Source organism: Protopterus annectens, chromosome 8.part1 (genome assembly GCF_019279795.1).
Source record: "Protopterus annectens isolate FY-2018-M chromosome 8.part1, PAN1.0, whole genome shotgun sequence".
Lineage (NCBI taxonomy): Eukaryota > Metazoa > Chordata > Ceratodontiformes > Protopteridae > Protopterus > Protopterus annectens.
This window is the reverse complement of record NC_056742.1, coordinates 141,815,298-141,835,917: the sequence shown is the minus strand read 5'-3', so window position 1 is coordinate 141,835,917 and position 20,620 is coordinate 141,815,298. Positions and strand designations below refer to the sequence as shown.

General features: G+C 38.8%; 1 protein-coding gene across 2 annotated transcripts in view; it reads left to right on the top strand.

Moving 5' to 3' along the window:
- PLCG2 (phospholipase C gamma 2) overlaps positions 1 to 20,620 on the top strand; it is a 1,878,649-nt gene that overhangs the window by 941,589 nt on the left and 916,440 nt on the right. For both annotated transcript variants that reach the window (XM_044081788.1, XM_044081789.1), the window contains exon 5: positions 17,939 to 18,032. In XM_044081788.1, the coding sequence (XP_043937723.1) occupies positions 17,939 to 18,032 (94 nt within the window). The remainder of the gene's footprint in view (positions 1 to 17,938; positions 18,033 to 20,620) is intronic.

The following is a 20,620-nucleotide window of genomic DNA, read 5'->3' as shown; positions in this document are numbered from 1 at the left end:
CATTTGATAACTACTAGCTACAAAACAGTACAGTCAGACAGCTAGCTCAACAGTACAGTCAGACAGCTAGCTCAACAGTACAGTCAGACAGCTAGCTCAACAGTACAGCCAGACAGCTAGCTCAACAGTACAGTCAGACAGCTAGCTCAAACTATTACAATCTTCTCCCAGAACACTCCATTTTTTATTCATCTCCAATTGGAAAAAAAGAAGAATTTAAGGTTCCACTTCCTCACATGTATCATATCCAAGCATTTGTAAACAATGAAAGCTCTCATATAGGAAGAAAATAAATACAACCTAATACATAATAATAAAACAAATCAAGTGTTGGATTACTGTTACACTGTTTTGCACAACTGAAGTGTCACCAGGCTAAAGCTTCATTAATACAGGTTTCAGTGTCTACCATTTGCAGTTTAGTTAATAAGAAGCATAAATATAAGCATTACACAAAGGGGTTTGTCCGATGCATTCCTGTGCGAGAACAGCATACTGCTAATTGTATGACAATCACTGACACATACTAAATTTGAAGAGAAGTGTTATGCTACAGTGGTAGCCTTGTTGTTTTCAGATGCCCTAACAAGCTTTCTCGGGACACTCTTTCCCCACTTGCTTGGGGGACATATGTTTCATTCAGCTGAACCCTCATTTTGACTGTATACACACTTAATGTCATGTGTATGCCTTAGCACTGCAAGTTGGTAGACCATTGCACAGTGTTTGCATCTTCCTCATTGTAAGCAGCTCCTTACCGTGAAAAGGAAGGGCCTTCCTTTAGAGCAGGATGGTGCCTTCCAGCATTCTATTCTACAAGGGCATATACATGGGCCATACCACGACTATTAAACTAGCCAATAGATTACATCATCTTAGCCAGCAAGGTGGAGTTACTTCAGTTTACATTACTGATTCTACTCTGTTAGGAATGAAGATATTGAAATAAATGTACACTGCATTGAATTCTGTCCCTTCTTAATTTGTGCATACTCACTAATTACAGTGTCTGAACAAAACCACATTCCACCTGTGCTGATGACAGTTGAACCCAATGTGCAAAGCCTTCTCATTGATCAATTTTCAGTGCTCTTCTGGCCAGGGTCAGCCCTGAACTGCTGTCACAACCTTGTTGATGGAAGTTTAACATGGCATAATCATGTCAGGCTGAGACAAGAGAAGGATGTTCATGTATTTTACTCATCTGTACAGTTTTGTACAAGTAATACAGATTTTACCATTATCACAGATATATTTATGGACTGTTTGGTTCATTAAAATATGTTTGTGTAAAACAATGAAATGTTAAACACGGTTATTCTGAACTGTCATGTAACTGGAAATTTTTATATTTATGGTTCAATACCTGACAGAAAAATGATTTGTAGATTCCTGAAGCAGAAATCAGTTGATGTAAACAAGAAAGTTAAAATACCATGTTTCTATGAGGCAAGTTACTAGAAACAGTTAATAATATTTCTTGACATATCAAATTGCACAGTATTGACTCAGATACCACATCAAATACTGAAGACAGATCACTAAGAATCCTGTCCAGGTGTGGGATGACAGAACTTGTTGTGAAGACCCATGCCTGAGATGTCAAGATTTACTGCAATAGGGAGAAGAGATCCGGGCATTTTTTTTTCTTTTATAAAACTGAAACCTATTGGCCTTGATATGTAAACTTCATAAAAAAATGTTGTATGCTGAAGCACCCATAACCCCCCCCCCCAGAAAAAATAAATTGAGAAACACACATCCATGTCTGCTGTTTTAATGTTCTTTGCTAAACTGCACTCAAAACATCTTGTGCTATAATGAAAGTTTAAGTTAAAACAGTCTGCATGCATCCCATAATACGTTGCACTGCGAGATAGCCAGTTTGTATTCCTATAAACTTTATCTGTAGATTGATATCGTATTTTGACGAGTACTCTAAACTGCATTTATTCTTAACAATTCCTTCCCATGCCATCTCATATGCTTATTTGAAATTTCTAACTGTAGCCATGCCAACAAGCATTGTGTTATCTTTGGCTATTATCAATGCCCTAACTCAGGCTTAAAGGGCATGTGCTCCTTAGCTGTTCTGAAGCTCCTTCCATCTACTTACAGTATTCAGTTTTCTTATGTTATAGTTTATACTAGAGTACCAGAGAAACATATGCCATCATAGTTGCTAATCCCAAAGTAACAGCTCCACAGACTATTTAAGATAAGGTAAGCCTATTCTGTACCCAAGTACAGTACTGATAGCACAAGCCTAGATATCTACACTAACAGGAATATGGTACACTAGATGGCAAAATTCCTCATATTGTGATATTCATTACCATCTAAGAACATCATAGCCCCTTGTCTCTTTTGTCTGAGGCAATAGCATTATGCCTGCTTTTGGCATCATTGTCAAGGCTTAATTTCAGCTACTGAATGATGGAGGCAGTACAAAGCTTCTTGGCTACCCCATCTTGAAGTGTTTAATGTAATCATGTTATTAATACATCTATACAAACCAAGAATGAGAGTTTTTGACTTGGCTTTACTCCAGTGTCCAGTTATTTTAATGTCGGTGGACTCTAAACCTTCCACTGATTCATCTTATCATACTGAGAGCTTATGTATAATCTCGAAACCTGTGACAGTCAGGAAGGATGTGAAGAGGAGTCACTCTGCAGCTCCTGAGAATGAGACACCGGCATCCATTACTTGCATAATCTTATCTTAGAACATACTCCTGAGGGCAATACTGGATCTTGATTAGACCCATTCTGGACCACTGGTACCTAACATTGAATTGAAGTCTGACTCCAGATGGTTTTTTTTTTTGTGCATCTTCCAAGTGATTGGTCAATCACAAATGGCACCAGAAACCTTTTCTTTTGATCCTCTATGTACCTGCACTTGGAATGATTCTGATCCCCATGTAAGACTTAGATTTTTAGGGATTTTTTAAAGCTTGATATAGAATAATTCTTCAGGTACAGAACAAGAACCAGCTCAGTGCTTGCTTGTTATCACTGAGCCTGGCACACCTTCCAGTGTCACACTCTTATTCATCATTCACCCTTGAGGTGACTTGAATGTGTGATCACCTTTTCAAAGTTCAGTCACACTTATAAGAGCAGACCAGGGTTAATTTTTCTTGAAAGTGGGGGCTTCTACCAATGCTCCCTGAACCTTCAATGGTTAGAGAATCTCAAGATTTTGACTTTACTCCTTTATAAGTATAACACTGAAGAGTGTCCTTTCTATCATTTCTTCCCAACAGATTTTCCATACATCCACCATGGAGTAGCGATTCTTCATAGACAGCCAGTCAGAAATGCCTCACCAGCTGCCTGGGGCATGATGAAGCAGAGTTGTGTCATACCCCCCCCCCTCTTCAACTTGCTTTTTATGAGTGCCACTTTTTTGGCTGCAAACTACAGACTCTGGACATCCAAAAATGTAGACTTCATGTGCCATCCATGAAAAGGTAGATCTTTTTGAGGTGCACCATAAATATGTTGCTTCTCAACACTTAGCTATCATTCTTCATGACAAGTTGAACAAGAACATGGACTGTCTCTACATTTCTCTAAGACTAGCCCTGCAGTTATTTTTCTCTGTAGTGGATCAGGCTATAGAAGAGGTCACTTGGCTGGGTCTTCTAAGCATATAACTGTAGAAAAATTTACACCTCTTCCCTTCAAAGACTGACTTCAGTAATGTAAGTTGTAATTTCAGTGTCATGATACGTCATGGTCAAGTCTGCCTGTTCTGGTATGCATCTGAATTTTGAAATTTGATTGCACTGATCCTGTCTCCGTGAGTTGTTAAAGCAAAACAATCTGGGCATCAGTTTTAGAAAGGAAATCCTTTTTGATGTCCTCATTCAGGACATTAATGATTACCAGATGAGAGGAAAGGCTCTTTTCACTACTAAGCTCATAGCTTCATAGGTTTTTACAAAGCTCATTGCCAAAGAAGACCACTGAGAAACCCAATCACATCATCTCCCAGTACTGTGGGAGACTAACAATGCCCCCATTAAGTAGAATTTCTCTGCATAACCCATCCAAAAATTTGTGATCACCCATCCAGTTATCAAGACTGGTTTTAAAGGTAGCAAGGGAGGAGATCTGTTTGGTAAGGGCATCATATTCCAGAAATGGGGTATATATTGAGTTAAGTATCTGTCTCACCATTTGGTGTTTTATTATGGTAGCATAAGTTTAGGTTTCTAGAACAGATGTTTGCTTTGCTGCTGGTTCCATTTAAGTAAAGGAGTTCAGAGAGTGCTGACTCATTCAATGCAAGCTAAACGGAGAATACCCTGTTTAGGAATCAGTGTGACACTGAATAGAGGGGCAGGCCTTTTAGTCTATCATAGTAGCTAAGGGTATTGAGACATGAGAAATGTTTGGAGAGAAAAATGTTGAGGTCTTTCAAGCTGATTTAGGTGCTTAGCAAGTTACATACCAAAAGGTGATGGTATTCTAGTCTTGCATCTCCCACATTGGCTCTGGAATAGTACAAGAACCTTCTAGCCATCAGATGAAGCCTGCAAAATGCCACTCCCTCCTTCCTGTAAGCTTTAAGCCACTAACTTGATTTATCTGACATGCTCTTTCATCAGTTCTGTTTTTTCCTGAGTCAGGACTTTGAACAAATGACATTTAGGTTTTCTGTCATCTAAAGAGCTTTTCCTTAGGATTCCAGGGTCCTGGATTGGATTTGCAATGGGCATGTTCTACACCTGCACTTCCTGATGTCAGTTTAAAAAAAAAAAAAAGTTTTTGTTATTTTTCAGAGTCTTTCATTGTCCCTAAAAGCTAGGTGTTATCACCATTGGGGATGAAATCACTCTCCATCTAATTGTGACCATTTTACTTATTTGGACCATACTATACTCAACCATTGGATGGGCCTTTGATACAGTACCAGTGAGGTTTCAGATCAAAACTTTATTTTGCTTATTGGCGCTTACATTAGTGACCATTGTTTATCTCTGAAGCCAGGGGTAAGCCCGCAGGCAGGTGCAAGGGGGTGCATTTGCACCCCCCTGGAATCGGCTGACTAGATCATTTCAAAACATATTTTTTTTTTTTTTTTGTATGTGCGTTCTTCTTTAAGAAGATAGTGCATTCTTCTTTAAGAAGTCTGTGCTAACAGTCCAGTCGCGCTGACATCATCGCTGTCGCTCATGCGATGATTTAGAGGTTTGAGAGTGGGAAGGTAGACAGATGATTCAAGCGGGAACGGAAGATGGGACCTGAAACGGGAACGGACACTTTCAGGTAGAGATGGGACCTGAAACGGAATAGTAAGCGGGAACTTTCAGGTAGAGAGTTGTGTGTGTGTGTGTGTGTGTGTACATGGTGGTGGGTAGAGAATAAGGCTTGAACCCTGTACCTTAGGCCCAAGTGGCAAGAGCCTGAATTCCCTACCCACCACCATTTGTAAAAATGTTGCAGGATTTTCCCTCATACTTTTTCTGTTCCTCATAAAATCTGTGGTTTCTGCATTTGTGTCCTTGTTGCCTGACAGCTAAATGTTATCTGGTTTTATTCTTGGCTGTCTGGAGTGTTTCTCCCTGGGCCTCTGCTAAAAAATTAGCTTTTTTTTTTCAAAGTCAGACTTTCCTGGTTAATAAATGTTAAAAAAATGGACACATTTCAATATCGGACTTCATATTCTTCAGAAAGTGTATGGTAACAAAAGCAAGCTTTTATTCTAGCAATTTTCTAAGTGTACAAGATGGATATTTGAAATGTATCCCTGTGTTTGGGACTGTATTCCCCCCATTATTGGCTTCATCCAGGTTTTGTGCTAGGGTTGAGAGTTATGGTAAGAACTGAATTCACTGAATATGTTTGGGGGCTGTATTAACCCAGTATTGGCTTTGTTCAGGTATTTATTGGCTTCATCCAGGTATTTATTGGCTTCATCCAGGTTTTTTGCTAATGTTGAGAGCTATGGTAAGAACTGATTTCACTGAAAATGTTTGGGGGCTATATTCTCTCATTACTGGCTTTGTCCGGGTGTTATTTGCTAAGAGCTATAGTGAGAACTGAATTCACTGAATGTTTGGTGGTTGTAGTCACCCATTATTGGCTTTGTGCAGGTCTTTTGTGCTAAGGTTGACAGCTGTGCTATGGTGAGAACTGAATTCACTAAATGGTAAAGTTTCAGTCTTCCTCTTTCACAAAACAGCTGATTTGGCGTAGTGGTATGTTGCTTTGACTGTTTTGCACGGGGTCCCCTCGGTTCAAGATGTGGCAGTGAAATGTATGGTGGTAACGCAGCATTTTATTCTAGCAACTTTCAAACATTATACAAGCAATGTTTAAAATGTGTCCCTGGTTTTTGCCCCCCGCCCCCAATAAATTTCGTCTTTTTCCAGATTTCTTGTGCTGCAAAGTTCAGAGATACAGCTGAGTGTCGAGTAGATTTTACAAGGAACTGAGAGCTGCAGGGGAGCAAAAGTTTAGTGCTGCTTATGTTTAGTCTGCTTGCATTGTTAATAGCACAACAGATAGTGTACTTGCTTTAGATGCTGAAGGCTGTGGGTTCTACTCCCACAGTAGGTAAATGCATTGCTGATGCTGTATTGTGTTGTAAAGGGGGTGGATGCTGCAGTCCTTTTGGCAAAGGTACCTAGTAACTATGAACCTGTTAACAGTTTGCTATCCATTCTCTATTGCGGTATTACTAGTTTTTCATTTTTTTACTGCATACAACAAAGGCAATTTATTCTTCAAGGGTAACAGGCACTTTATTTGTAGATTAAACAATGACATATAAAGTGTTTGCTAGCAGCAACCTCTATTAGTTACAAATTTCTTCAATGTGGATTTTTTACAGAGATTGTGTATTTTTTCCTGATACTGGTGGACTTGAGTAGACTTTTTATGATGGAAATGTTCTGAATTGGGCAATTTTGTCATTGGTGGATGCATTTTGTTTCTTTGTTTACTGGAAAAATTTTCAAAACAATAAATTTAAAATGCCCTTTAACAACTGTACTGTATTGTACAAGGAATATAATGTAATACAGTCAGGAAGGTGTATCAAAGAGCATGTGTATGTTATGTTCGAGGGTCCTATGATTTTGAAGACAGCCCAGAGTTAATATTTGCAATTGGCAAAATGTATTTTCTCTGAAAGTGGGTTTCAGTGCTGTTTCAATGCATGTGAGTTTCAAGGGCAGAGAAGTTTTAATGTTAGTCTATTTTCATTGAGACTGCATTGCTTTAACAGATATGTATTAGGGTTTGTGCTGTAAAATGCAAAATAAAACTTTCAAATGAAATCCTAAATCATCGCAGAAGTAAAGCCGTATGCACATTAGTGTTTATGGTAAATGGGGCAAAATAACCAAGGAATGGGACATTGGAATGGCTGCGGGGGGGGAGGCTCCATTTGACCATGATTTTGTGGGGGAGGGGTATCAAACTCAGACAGCCCCGGTTGAACTATACCTCTCAGTTGTCCATATCTTTGCAGAATTAATAGATATTTGCTGCTTATTTTTGGTTTGTTCCTCATAAAATTTGTGGTTTTCTAGCAAATCATTTAGGAATGAAGCCATTAAATGACAGACACTGAGTTTCAGATGTCATAACCTTCAGAAAAATGCATGCTAATGCAAGACTGTCTAAGTTTATACAAGAGCAATTTTTAGTAGTGTTTGTATGTTCCCCAATATATTTGGCCTTGTTGCTCTCCCCTAATAATCCCTCCTCCAAAATGGCAATTTTGGAAGAAAATGTGGAGGGTTTACAATTATAACTGTAATGGTCAGTTATAGATTACCTTTATTTCAGAAATGCATGTGGATGCTCTTATTTTGTTAGCTGCTTCAAGTTAACTGTTAATATTAAAAAGGTGTCCCTTTTTTGACAGGTATTTTTGCATCACATTTTGGTCTGTTTTTCATAAAATTGTGGTTTCTGGCAAATTAGTGGCAAGTCATTAAAGATTGAAGTTAGAAAATAATGGCAGACATTTGAGTTTAAGATTTTATACCCTTCAGAAAATTTGTACTAATGCAAGATCTACCTGTTCTATTAAGTTAATAAGAGCAATATTTAAAAATTGGCCTTATTTTTGGGCCTGTGTCCCACTTCTAGTTCTATGTATGGCTTTGTCCAGATTTCTTGCTCTGAAGTTGAGAGGTAGGAGTGTCAGAGCCATCACTGTCAGCCAGAGACATTTCAAATTATGACATACTTATTGCACCCCAGCCCCCATTGTAGTGGCTCGGGATGTGTCCAAGGAAGGCAAGAAGCAGTTATGCAGTAAGTGTGCAGAGTATTCCCCCATCCAAGGTAGATCACAAATCTGACCGTGGCTTTTCATCTGTCCTTGATTTTGCAAAATGTTCTGGTTTTCTATCAGATTTTTATACTGTTGATTTATGCTTCTTATTATTCAGGAACTGCATGCTATCACAGTGTCCTGTTGCTCTGTTTAAGTAGCCATGGTTTAATGAACATCAGGTAAGCTTGTCGGAGATTGTGAGATGCAAGTAAGCTTTAGTAAGCTTGTCTGACATTGTAAGATGCAAGTAAGCTTTAGTAAGCATATTGTTAAAGAATTGCCAGCATTGAAAGCCTTTTCGTTGTTGCCATGCAGAGAATATTTACATAGCTAGATAATGTATAAGCCTTGGGTATTGAAATGCATATGACAGTATTTGTAATAAAAGGACAGGATTACAGTGTTTTCAGAAGCTCATTACATTTTATTGGAGACCAGTGTCTTATAGCAGTGTCTGTGTGTTAGTACACTTGTAGTTGGGTGGCTTTAATGGTATATGGTAAATAAGCATTGCTACCTTACTTAAAAGCCAAGCCCTGCAACAACTAGCTCCACACTGAAGTCAAAACACAATAGCTCTGGTGGGTAAATGTACTCTGTAGTAATCAAAAAAGGCAAATGTTTGAAATAACTACAGCTTATGTGCAAACACAATAGGTAGTGATGAAACAATGCTCTGCTAAAAATGCTTTAATGCTCCACATTGCTGAGCTGCAATCACTAGCTACCAGGATTTCACCCACTTCAGATCAAGCACGGTGCCGTTCAGTGCAACCTTCCCAGAACTAATTCAAGTCTGACCAGAATTATTTGGTGTGTGTATAAGAGGGAGGTAGCATACCCCTCAGCTGTCCAGATTTTTGCCCCATATTCCTCTTAAAAAGGATTGAAGTTGCTAAATAATGAGATTTCAGTTTTAGATGTCATGTCATTTAGAAAAATGCATACTAACACAAATCCTGTTACTCTTGCAATTTTCTAAGTTTCTGAGAGCCATATTTATAATCTGTCCCTATTTATTTTAGGCTTTGTCAAGATTTCTTGCACTAAGGGTGAGGCCTTGAGGGGGTGTGGTATCTTTGTAAGAGAGAGAAAGTGAAATGCCCAAGTTAGAGTTAGCAGGTGGAATTTTCAAGTGCATTTTCAAGGAACTGCACTGCTGCTCATGCCAAGTCTATTTACAATGTGCAACCATTTTGTTTAGCAAATGGTATCTCTATTGTGGTATAAAGTTTTAAAGTTATGTTAGTAGCACCACAAGTAGAATACTTGCATCTTAATGTAAAGGCTTGAGGTTCTATTCCTACAGCATATACATTTGTATGCTGCAGTCCTCAGGATGTCCTCCTTTGGATGAGATGCCTAATAACTATGAACCTGTTTTTCAGCTTGTCATCCATTTTCTATTGCAATATACCAGCTTACCATTTTTTAATTTAACATAGGCAATTTATTCTTTGACGGCAGCAGGCACTGAATTTGTAGATGAAACACTGAAATATACAGTTTTCTAGCAACAACATCTTCATTAGTTTCAGATATCTTTAATGTGGAATTATTCAGATTATTTTTACTTGACAGCGACACTCAAACAAGTGTTGCTGTATAATACAAGGGATATAATTCAATTATATATTATAATTAATACAATCAGGTAAATCAAATAACTTTTGCATGGCCCTAACGGTGTGCAAGGAGCCTATTGCTTAAACAGTTCAAAGGTAAATAACCTGCCACTGGCCAGATGCATTTTCTTTGAATGTGGGTTTCAATGCCGTTTCATTGAATGTGAGTTTCAAAAGTAGAGAAGCTTTAATGCCAAGTCTGTTTTCATTGTAAGACTATTGCTTTGTTTAGGTTTAGTAAATGTCTCAGTGTTTGGGCTATAATGTTTGAAATAAAAGTTGTAAATTAAATCCAACTGCCTGTAATCATTGTAGAACTAAAGCATAACACAGTATGCACACAGATTTGAACAGTGTCTACAGTAAATGGGGAGAAATAGCCAAGTAATGGGACACTGGAATGGCTGTGTGGGCAGGGCTTGGGGAGGGTGGACTTGGGCGGGGCTGTGTTGGCAGGGGGCGGGGTGAGCTATGTGGGTGGGGCTCTGGGTTTGCACCCCCCTGCAAAAAATCCTGCGGGCTCCCTTGATGCCAAGCATAAGGTAGACATTATGAAAAAATTCCAGGCTGCATGCAACAATGTAGTTTCTTTTTTATTTTCTTCTCATATTATCTAGACATTATGGCACTTTACGTCTAATGTAACACACAAGGATAAAAAAGCAGTGGAGTGTAATGCCTATAAGAGCTTTTTTAAGACAAAACTGGGATTTGATTCAAGAAGAAACTGATGCAGGTGTTTTGACAAGGTTTTATAATGGTGTTGGATAGGAAAAGCAGCTTTACAACACATTTCTCTAACAATGATAATGTCATGGAGACTGGGAGTGAAGAAGAGTTCTCTATGTAACTGTATGATTATAGGAGTTTAAACAGTTGTTATTGTTGATAATCAGTGTCTTGTAAAGCCTGTCTGGGAGTAACTAGCTAGCAAGGCCAGTATTCTTATAGCAAGCTAGCCAGGGAACTTAGATATCTGAAGCCAGACTTTTCTGTATACAACCTATCTATGTCTATTGTCTTTTTTTTTTAATTTTCCTTGTCTGCCAACCTATGCTTTTCTCTGTACTTGTATACTGTTTTCTTTATTATTTAAGTAAAATGTATTCATTTACCTTTAAGCTCTTGTGGATGGTATTTATTTATTATAAGTGTATATTTGTCCTGTTGTCTAGCTGAGAAGAGGGTAGCCATTATTTACATTGTGGAATAACAAACTGTAGGGCACACATGCCTTTGAGATCATTTCGGCTAACTACCAATGAAAGAGATATGTGATATAAAAGCAACAAGTAATTGGAAATGTCCGACTTTCTCAGAGTGGCATCAGTATTACCAAACCAAGAGGAACTGGATGGAGAATTCTTCCATCCTTCCCTGGTGTATATGTTTGTGTGAAATGTAACTAATGTGGATAGAGGGCCACTGGGATATATTAGTTCATGCAGGGAGCAGTCTGGCTCTATAAGTGAATGGTCTGCAGTTTAATTTGGGCGTGGAGGTTGTAGGTGCATACTCAGGATAGCAAGGCATGTTCCTTTTATGCTGTTGGACACAGGAGTTGTATTTTGTGGATTAATCATTAAAACAGACTTGTGTACATTTTCTTTCTGTCACTTCATCCTTTGTGGAGACAGTGGTGTCACATCACCCTTTGCAGTGAGTGCAGTGGTGGCACCCATCCTCTACAGTATCATTAGTCTTCTTCTCCTTTCAGCTTTTCCCATTAGGGGTTTCCACAGTGGAACAACAGTCCGCAGAACGATTGGCAGTGAAGTTTTACAGAGTCGACTTGTCAGCCCAGTGCCCAACCTTCCACAGAAGGCACACACACATGCACACACACTCACACCTAAGGCCAATTTAGAGTGTCCAATCCACCTGCAGCATGTCTTTGGAATGTGGGAGGAAACCGGAGCACCCAGAGAAAACCTATGCGACCACAGGGAGGACATGCAGACTCTGCAGAGAAGGCACTCCAGCCAGGAATTGAACCGGAGAAACTCTTGCTGTGAGGCGGCAACACTAATCGCTGCACCACCATGGCCACTTGCTCTACAGTATCATTAGTACAGCTCCATTTTTATTTATTTATCTATTTATTTATTGAGTTTGTTAACCGGGATAGAGCACTGATCACAAAAGACCAATTTAAGTCTCAGTCTGAAGCCACATAATGTGCTTCAATATACTCTTTGTCTGTAGTTGAAGAGCTATCACTTCCTGACAGGCAATGTGTCTAATGTTAGGCTTTCCATTTTCCCTATCCTTCCTAAGCCCAATAGGCTAGTCAATATCAAATCTCACTTTCCTAAATCATTGTGTTCCAAAACAAATGAACAGTGTCAAAATAACTTTGAATCTTCTTTGTAGAAGTATTTTTCTCCACAAACTTCATACAAGGAACTTTGGCCTTCATATAGTGAAGTTGTTTTAAAACAAAGTTTCACATCAGATGCTTATGTACAGGGATAAATGGGCTCTTATGGGATCCAGCCTGATTGCAAGGCTTGCCATCACTTTGGAAGCCTGACTAAGCTTGAAACTATTCAAAAATCAGTCAATGGCTTAGTTCCTGATCATGCTTGGAGGAGATAGATTTGTGAGAATATGTCAAAATTTGAATTGTATTTATTTATTTACCCATTGTTGATCGAGGTAGTCCCAGTTGGCCAGTGTTGGAAAACTGCTATTTACAGTAGTCATTTCATGGAAAATATTTCAGAGCTTTACTCTTATGAGGAAAGAGCCCTACTTGTTTTTTTCCCCCATAAGGGTCAGATCTCTCTCAGAACCAGTAACTAGATTAGTAATTTCCTCTCTGCTTCTTTAAAGAAACTGAAAATAAGTATATTCCTCATACTCCTAATATCCAGTACCAGTTATGGCTGAATCTGAAAATAATGTATGGATCATGAAAATAGGCTAGCTTTCTGCTTGATTTGTACCTGGTAAGTAGGGTTTTCAACTTGTTAAGCAAGAGCTGTCCAAACGGGCTGCACATTGCATTATATACTGTCACTAGTAAGATGAGAGGCCACTGACTATCTTGAAAGGGTCATCCAACCAGGGGAGTAGCGGTTTCAAGTTTTTTTTTTTTTTTAAATTCGGACATGTTAACATTTGTGCATACATTTTATTCTCATTGCACACTTTTACAAACATTACAGCCGCACCATTCTTCAGGCTTCTGTCTGATGGGCTAGTCCTCAAGATGCCTTATCATGACCCCTTACACCTTCCTAGCATTTTCACTCTCTAGTTTGTATGGGATTCTTCTCGAGTGGAATCTCATTACAGATAGCACTCTTGTAAGTCACATGATGTGTTTATTTTTATTATATTAGTTGACGTAAGTCATTTATCTTTTTGCTCACTCCATGCCACAGATAAAACTGTAAAGACAGCTGTAATGATGAGGGTCTAATTAGTGAGCTAGGTATGGACGAGCTAGAAGAAATTTTAAAACTTGGAGAACAATGCCAACTTGCCCATCCTGAGAGAAGGGGGGTGGTTTGTTCCTCTGCATTACTGGCATGGTGTAGAGGCAGGGTTGCAGCAGGCAGCAAAAAAGTATTGTTTGCGGTGAGTCTTGCAAGCAGTGAGCAAAGCTGTAATTGTAGAAGCAAGCAAATATTGCTGGGCTTGGCACTGTAGGTTCCTTCTTAGAGATGCATACCTCAAGCATCCTTCAGGATTGGTTAGGGACTAAAACTCATGGCCTCTACAAGGATCAGTGAACACAGGGAAGCTGAGAATCAAGATTAAAAACCTTTATTAATATATGAGTGAATACAGACACAGGTTTAAAACATGTTATTTATTCATGTATTGACAAAAGTCTCTTAACCTTGATTCTCAGCTACCCTGTGTTCATCATTTTTGAAGTCTATTTTCAAAGCACTGGGATTTACTCTTGACTTCAGTGTTCACTTATTCTTGCCTTTGCAAGAATAATGGTCTCTCAGCTGTAAATCTCTACCCCACCCCCTGCAAGTATCAGATTAATGGTTATAGGATGGGGGGATTATCAGGCCAGATGTTCAGCACAGGAGAGGACATGCAGACTCTGCAGAGAAGGCACTCCAGCCAGGAATTGAACCAGAGAAATTCTTGCTGTGAGGCGGCAACACTAATCGCTGCACCACCATGGCCACCTGCTCTACAGTATCTTTAGTACAGCTCCATTTTTATTCATTTATTTATTTATCTATTTATTTATTGAGTGTGTTAAACGGGATAGAGCACTGATCAGAAAAGACCAATTTAAGTCTCAGTCTGAAGCCATATAATGTGCTTCAATATATTCTTTGTCTGTAGTTGAAGAGCTATCACTTCCTGACAGGCAATGTTTCTAATATTAGGCTTTCCATTCTCCCTATCCTTCCTAAGCCCAATAGGCTAGTCAATATCAAATCTCACTTTCCTAAATCATTGTGTTCCAAAACAAATGAACAGTGTCAAAATAACTTTGAATCTTCTTTGTAGAAGTATTTTTCTCCACAAACTTCATACAAGGAGCTTTGGCCTTCATATAGTGAAGTTGTTTTAAAACAAAGTTTCACATCAGATGCTTATTTACAGGGATAAAGGGGCTCTTATGGGATCCATCATGATTCAGGACCATGGGACGTCTATGGAGCAAGGCTTGCCATCACTTTGGAAGCCTGACTAAGCTTAAAACTATTCAAAAATCAGACAATGGCTTAGTTCCTGATCATGCTTGGGGGAGATAGATTTGCGAGAATATGTCAAAATTTGAATTGTATTTATTTATTTACCCATTGTTGATCGAGGTAGTCCCAGTTGGCCAGTATACTATTTTGAGCAAAGAGGTGCTGTTTATACTGAGTAGAGGAAATTTGGCCAGGACACTTGAGAACTTCCACTGCTGTTTTTTTTTTTTTGTTTGTTTTTTTAACAAGTACTGTGTGGTCTTTTGTACCCACCTGAGCTACCACCAATTCAAGCAGATGTGACTTCTGTTTATCATATTATCAGAAGGAAGGCACACTCAGTTGAACAGCATGCCTGTTATGCTACACTGCAGTGCCTGTATCAAAAAATTAATCCAAGTACCTGGTGTGGAAACAGAACCCACAGCCTTTGGATTTCTCGGCACCAAGCTAATTGTTCAGACACTGACACTGCATCATGGCTGGAAACCAGTCACTGAATTTTCATATTTTCAGTGCATATCCCAGTAGTCTTGACATAAAATCTCTGTTAATTTACCAGTCTACTGTTGGACATTAAACCGGCAAGTTCCAATGTACACATATTTTGGAAGAGGAATCACTGTGAATTGACCTGTTTATCACAAATACGGTTTGCTACCAAAATTTTACCTCCTGTAATGAGTGAATGGGCAGTATAGGTTCATAGTTCATAGTTTAGTACTAAGCTAACTGCCCTTGCGAGCTATTTTAAGCCTAGTCAATTATCCCTTGTGAGACTCAAACCCTGCACCTTGTGTTTGTAAGACAAACACCTTAACCATTAAGCCACCCTCTCAACCCCCAGTTGTATATGTGTTCTTTTTGACTTAAACAAAACTGTTTACAAACGCTCACAATTTCTTTCTCATTCCTTGAGTGCTGGTGAGATTCATGACAGATTAACTAGTTGTTAATCCTAGTCAAGTCCTGATGACTGATAAAACTTTCTTCCTGGATTTGTGACTTGTGTGAATCCGGATTTTGGCTCAACATTAGTCATTTAAGTTTCCACGTCAGTTTTCTCATTTAGTATCCAATCTAACTTGCTAAGCTCCTTGTGGTCTTAATTTTGTGACAGATTCACTATTTTCCTATCATGTCGGTTGCCAGACATTAAGTTTGTGTGTTGGAAAACTGCTATTTACAGTAGTCATCTCATGGAAAATATTTCAGAGCTTTACTCTTATGAGGAAAGAGCCCTACTTGTTTTTTTCCCCCATAAGGGTCAGATCTCTCTCATAACCAGTAACTAGATTAGTAATTCCCTCTCTGCTTCTTTAAAGAAACTGAAAATAAGTATATTCCTCATACTCCTAATATCCAGTACCAGTTATGGCTGTATCTGAAAATAATGTATGGATCATGAAAATAGGCCAGCTTTCTGCTTGATTTGCACCTGGTAAGTAGGGTTTTCAACTTGTTAAGAAAGAGCTGTCCAAACGGGCTGCACATTGCATTATATACTGTCACTAGTAAGATGAGAGGCCATTGACTATCTTGAAAGGGTCATCCAACCAGGGGAGTAGCGGTTTCAAGTTTTTTTTTTTTTTAAATTCGGACATGTTAACATTTGTGCATACATTTTATTCTCATTGCACACTTTTACAAACATTACAGCCGCACCATTCTTCAGGCTTCTGTCTGATGGGCTAGTCCTCAAGATGCCATATCATGACCCCTTACATCTTCCTAGCATTTTCACTCTCTATTTTGTATGGGATTCGTCTCGAGTGGAATCTCATTGCAGATAGCACTCTTGTAAGTCACATGATGTGTTTATTTTTATTATATTAGTTGACGTAAGTCATTTATCTTTTTGCTCACTCCATGCCACAGATAAAACTGTAAAGACAGCTGTAATGATGAGGGTCTAATTAGTGACCTAGGTATGGACAAGCTAGAAGAAAAGGTAAAACTTGGAGAACAATGCCAACTTGCCCATCCTGAGAGAAGGGGGGTGGTTTGTTCCTCTGCATTACTGGCATGGTGTAGAGGCAGGGTTGCAGCAGGCAGCAAAAAAGTATTGTTTGTGGTGAGTCTTACAAGCAGTGAGCAAAGCTGTAATTGTAGAAGCAAGCAAATATTGCTGGGCTTGGCACTGTAGGTTCCTTCTTAGAGTTGCATACCTCAAGCATCCTTCAGGATTGGTTAGGGACTAAAACTCATGGCCTCTACAAGGATCAGTGAACACAGGGAAGCTGAGAATCAAGATGAAAAACCTTTATTAATATATGAGTGAATACAGACACAGGTTTAAAACATGTTATTTATTCATGTATTGACAAAATTCTCTTAACCTTGATTCTTAGCTACCCTGTGTTCATCATTTTTGAAGTCTATTTTCAAAGCACTGGGATTTACTCTTGACTTCAGTGTTCACTTATTCTTGCCTTTGCAAGAATAATGGTCCCTCAGCTGTCAATCTCTACCCCACCCCCTGCAAGCATCAGATGGATGGTCATAGGATGGGGGGATTACCAGGCCAGATGTTCAGCACAGGAGATGTCGATGGTCAGTGGGGTGTCAGACAATAAAAATACTTTTTTAATTGTTGTTTTTAAGAAGCTTGATATGAGACTATCTCCATGAAGTTACTAAAATGTCTGTTTTATAAGCTCAAACTGTTTAATTTTGAGGTAAGATTCAGTGAAGGTTGAGCAGCTCATGAAAAGAGTGAATTACATTTCCATTTTTATTGTTTATTTTGACCTATTGTAATGTGCATATAAAACCCTCCTGGAGCTATACAGCATAGCTTAGAGCTTAACCACATAGTACCTATGGCTCTCACCCTGAAATCAACAACTGTGCCTAGTGTGCTTGCCTGGGTTAGCAATTAATCAATACAGTAAAACACATTTTTTTCTTATCACAATAGGTTTCTCTAGTCCCTACCCTTTAAAAGTTACTTTGGAATATATATTTTTTTCTTTTTGTTTTGACAGTAACTACAGAAATGTCATCTGTTTTTATTTTTTGCTGAGAGTCTAGACTATGCCGAAAGTTGCCGTAAGGAAACACCAAAGGAGGAAACACCCACAGAGAATAGGATACAAGATTAGGTTATTTGTTAAATAACCATAACCTTATAATAAGTAAACTTAATTAAATGACACTCTAATAAACTAATTTACTGTGCTACAAGTACTGTTTTGTTTAATTGTGTTCCAGTTTGCATAAATGTAACATTTAATTTTGGCAGATGGGTTAAGAAAGAATTTGAAGTATCATTCCATGTTTCCAGTAATCAGGAAAAAACTAATGACCCAAAACTGTCTTTGTTTGCAGCGGATAACAAGGCGCATGCTGAACAGTGGCTGCGTGGTCTGTCTGTATTGCAATATGAAACCATGAACGCCTCCACACCAGCTGTTATAGAGAGGTACAGTTCACATATCTTTCTCTTTGCTTTTTCATCTCTTGCTATGGAATGTTTAAATATACTTGTGTATGAATCAGGAGAATTACTTACCCATATTCATTTTATGAGGATTAATATTTTTACAAGCCTTGGCTGATACATAGTTCTGTCTGTGGGAAAGTGCCAGCAGCGTTCACACATTATTGCAATGGTTGTACCTCACAAACATTAATAGTTAACAGTGCTTCACAGATATAATCCTTTTAGGAAGACATGAACTACACCAGACATAAAGCATTTTGCATATAATCAAAAATAACATCTTGAAAAGAAAGAAACAAAAAATAATAGTTTTGCATAACATATCCATTAATCTATTGCTCAAACAGCAATAAGAAGAAACTTATGATCATTTGTTTTTTACCACAGTATTTCTGTTTTTTTTCTGTTTTTTATTTTTTTCATTTAACTCTTAAAAAATTGAGATATTCAGGCTAGCTAAATGACCCATTAGTGAAGCTGGGAAATGCAAGTTTAGGAATTTATTCAGTTGAAAGGGACAGTTACTTGTAGGGCTGTTATAAGTAATTTGTGTGGTCTTCTTACACTGAGGCACCAAACCAGCTATTCTACATTAAGAAGTTGTGTTTCTGCACCCTTGTAGAAGACGTGTGCTGATCTAACCTGTCTGAGTTGGGGAATGCTGGTGGAAGGCTTATTGTGTGCTTTCCTGATTGGTAGTTAGCTTAAAACTAATTTCTCTTTGCCATATTTAAGCCTCACATTTGCGCAGTGCTGCTCTTCGTGCAGCAGCAGTTAGTAGTGCCCTGCATAGATGAAACAGCCTACAAGGTCACTTTTTCTCTGAACAGCTGTCATTGAAACCCTTCCAAGTTTTTTTTCTGCTCTATGAACATATCAGTTGTGCACTGAGCAGCATTTCCTTTTATTGATCAACCTTAGCCTACACAAAGTATATGTCCTTCTTGTAGTCTCGGTGTTACCAGCACACTCCTGTCAAATTAAGCCATTCCCTTCCCCAATAAAACATACAGTAAGAGCCTGCTATCATAGACAGGAAGTTTCCCATCATCTCTCTGGCCAGCCTGATAGATGTGGGCATGCTGAGGTAATGTAGCAAATGTCTCATGTATACTGACAACTACTTACTCCTGAAACAAACAAATATTTTATGTGAGAGATGTAGTTACACTATGAAATTGGAGGCAAGACTCTCACATAAAGACAAATGAAATGCCAAACATGCTGTCAGCACACACATACACACTTCCCACACTAAATAAGGACACAACACATAAACTCACATACCCAGAGGTACTCATTAATAACGTACCAAAAGATCAGAGACTTCGCAAACGGAAACCACTTACACACTTAACAATGCAGAAAACAACCACAACACATAATAACACATACCATTGATTCAACAAATAAGCCCATAAGGCATAACACCACAAAATCTAACTAACTAGTCATAGGTGACTCCATTTTGAGGCACACAGATGTTCCCCTCACTAGGCTGGATAAGGAGTGGGTTACAGTTAGCTGCTTGTCAGTTGCCAGGATCCATCAAGTCCATCAACTACAAGTACCGGTATGACTCCATCATAGTCCATGTTGGGGGTGAATGACTTGAGATGTACCTCATTGGACCATATGAAGAGATACATAACTGAGCTTTCATATTATGTGTCATAGGCAAGTAAAAGCGTAGGCTTAAGCAGCATTCTACCTTCTCCAAGGATAATGTCACAATACAAACAAAAAATGATTGACTTTAACAATTGACTTAGCTTCTTGTGTCAGTCCAAGAGGGATCCAATATCTGTCAGCCTGGGATGACATGGTCGACAGGCCACATTGGTTTGCCAGAGATGGTTTCCTCTAAGCTTTTGGATACTGGCAAAGGCATTAGCCACCCCTATTGCACCTTTTTTAGGCAGTATCAAAATAACCAACTTCCCAACTTTACAAAATCATCTCTAGATAAACTCAAGATACTGCTGCTTAATGCTAGGAGTCTAAACAAGAAACTACATTCCCTGGAAGCACTCCTCACTTTGGAAGATGCTGACATCTGTGCAGTCACTGAGACATGGTTCAAAAGGGTGGAAAGTACCTGAACCATGCAGAGCTAGAATGCCTTCCATATGTTCAGACCCCAAACTGAACATGAAAGAACCAAAGGAGGAGGTGTGTCCATCTTTGTTAAGGATAAGTACACCTCTAGACTGGTCAAACAGTATGACTCTCTTGAGTTAATCCATGTCCAATTGACTATAGGGAAAGCCCTATACCACATCATAGCTAGCTATAGGACCCCACCACCATGGAACAGGAAAAGTATACTGCATACCTGGCCTTACTGAAGTAATTTGCCATACAGCCCAACACCTTACTCATGGGTGATTTTTAATTGTCCTACTATCGACTGGGAAACATACATGACCAGAAACATGCTAGCTCAGAGGTTCTTAGACAAGCTATGATGTCTGTGCACTGGCCCAGCAATCAAGGAGCCTCATTCCTCACCACTAACACCAGTGAAGGGCGTCCACATAGGGGAGGATAACAAATACACACACAGT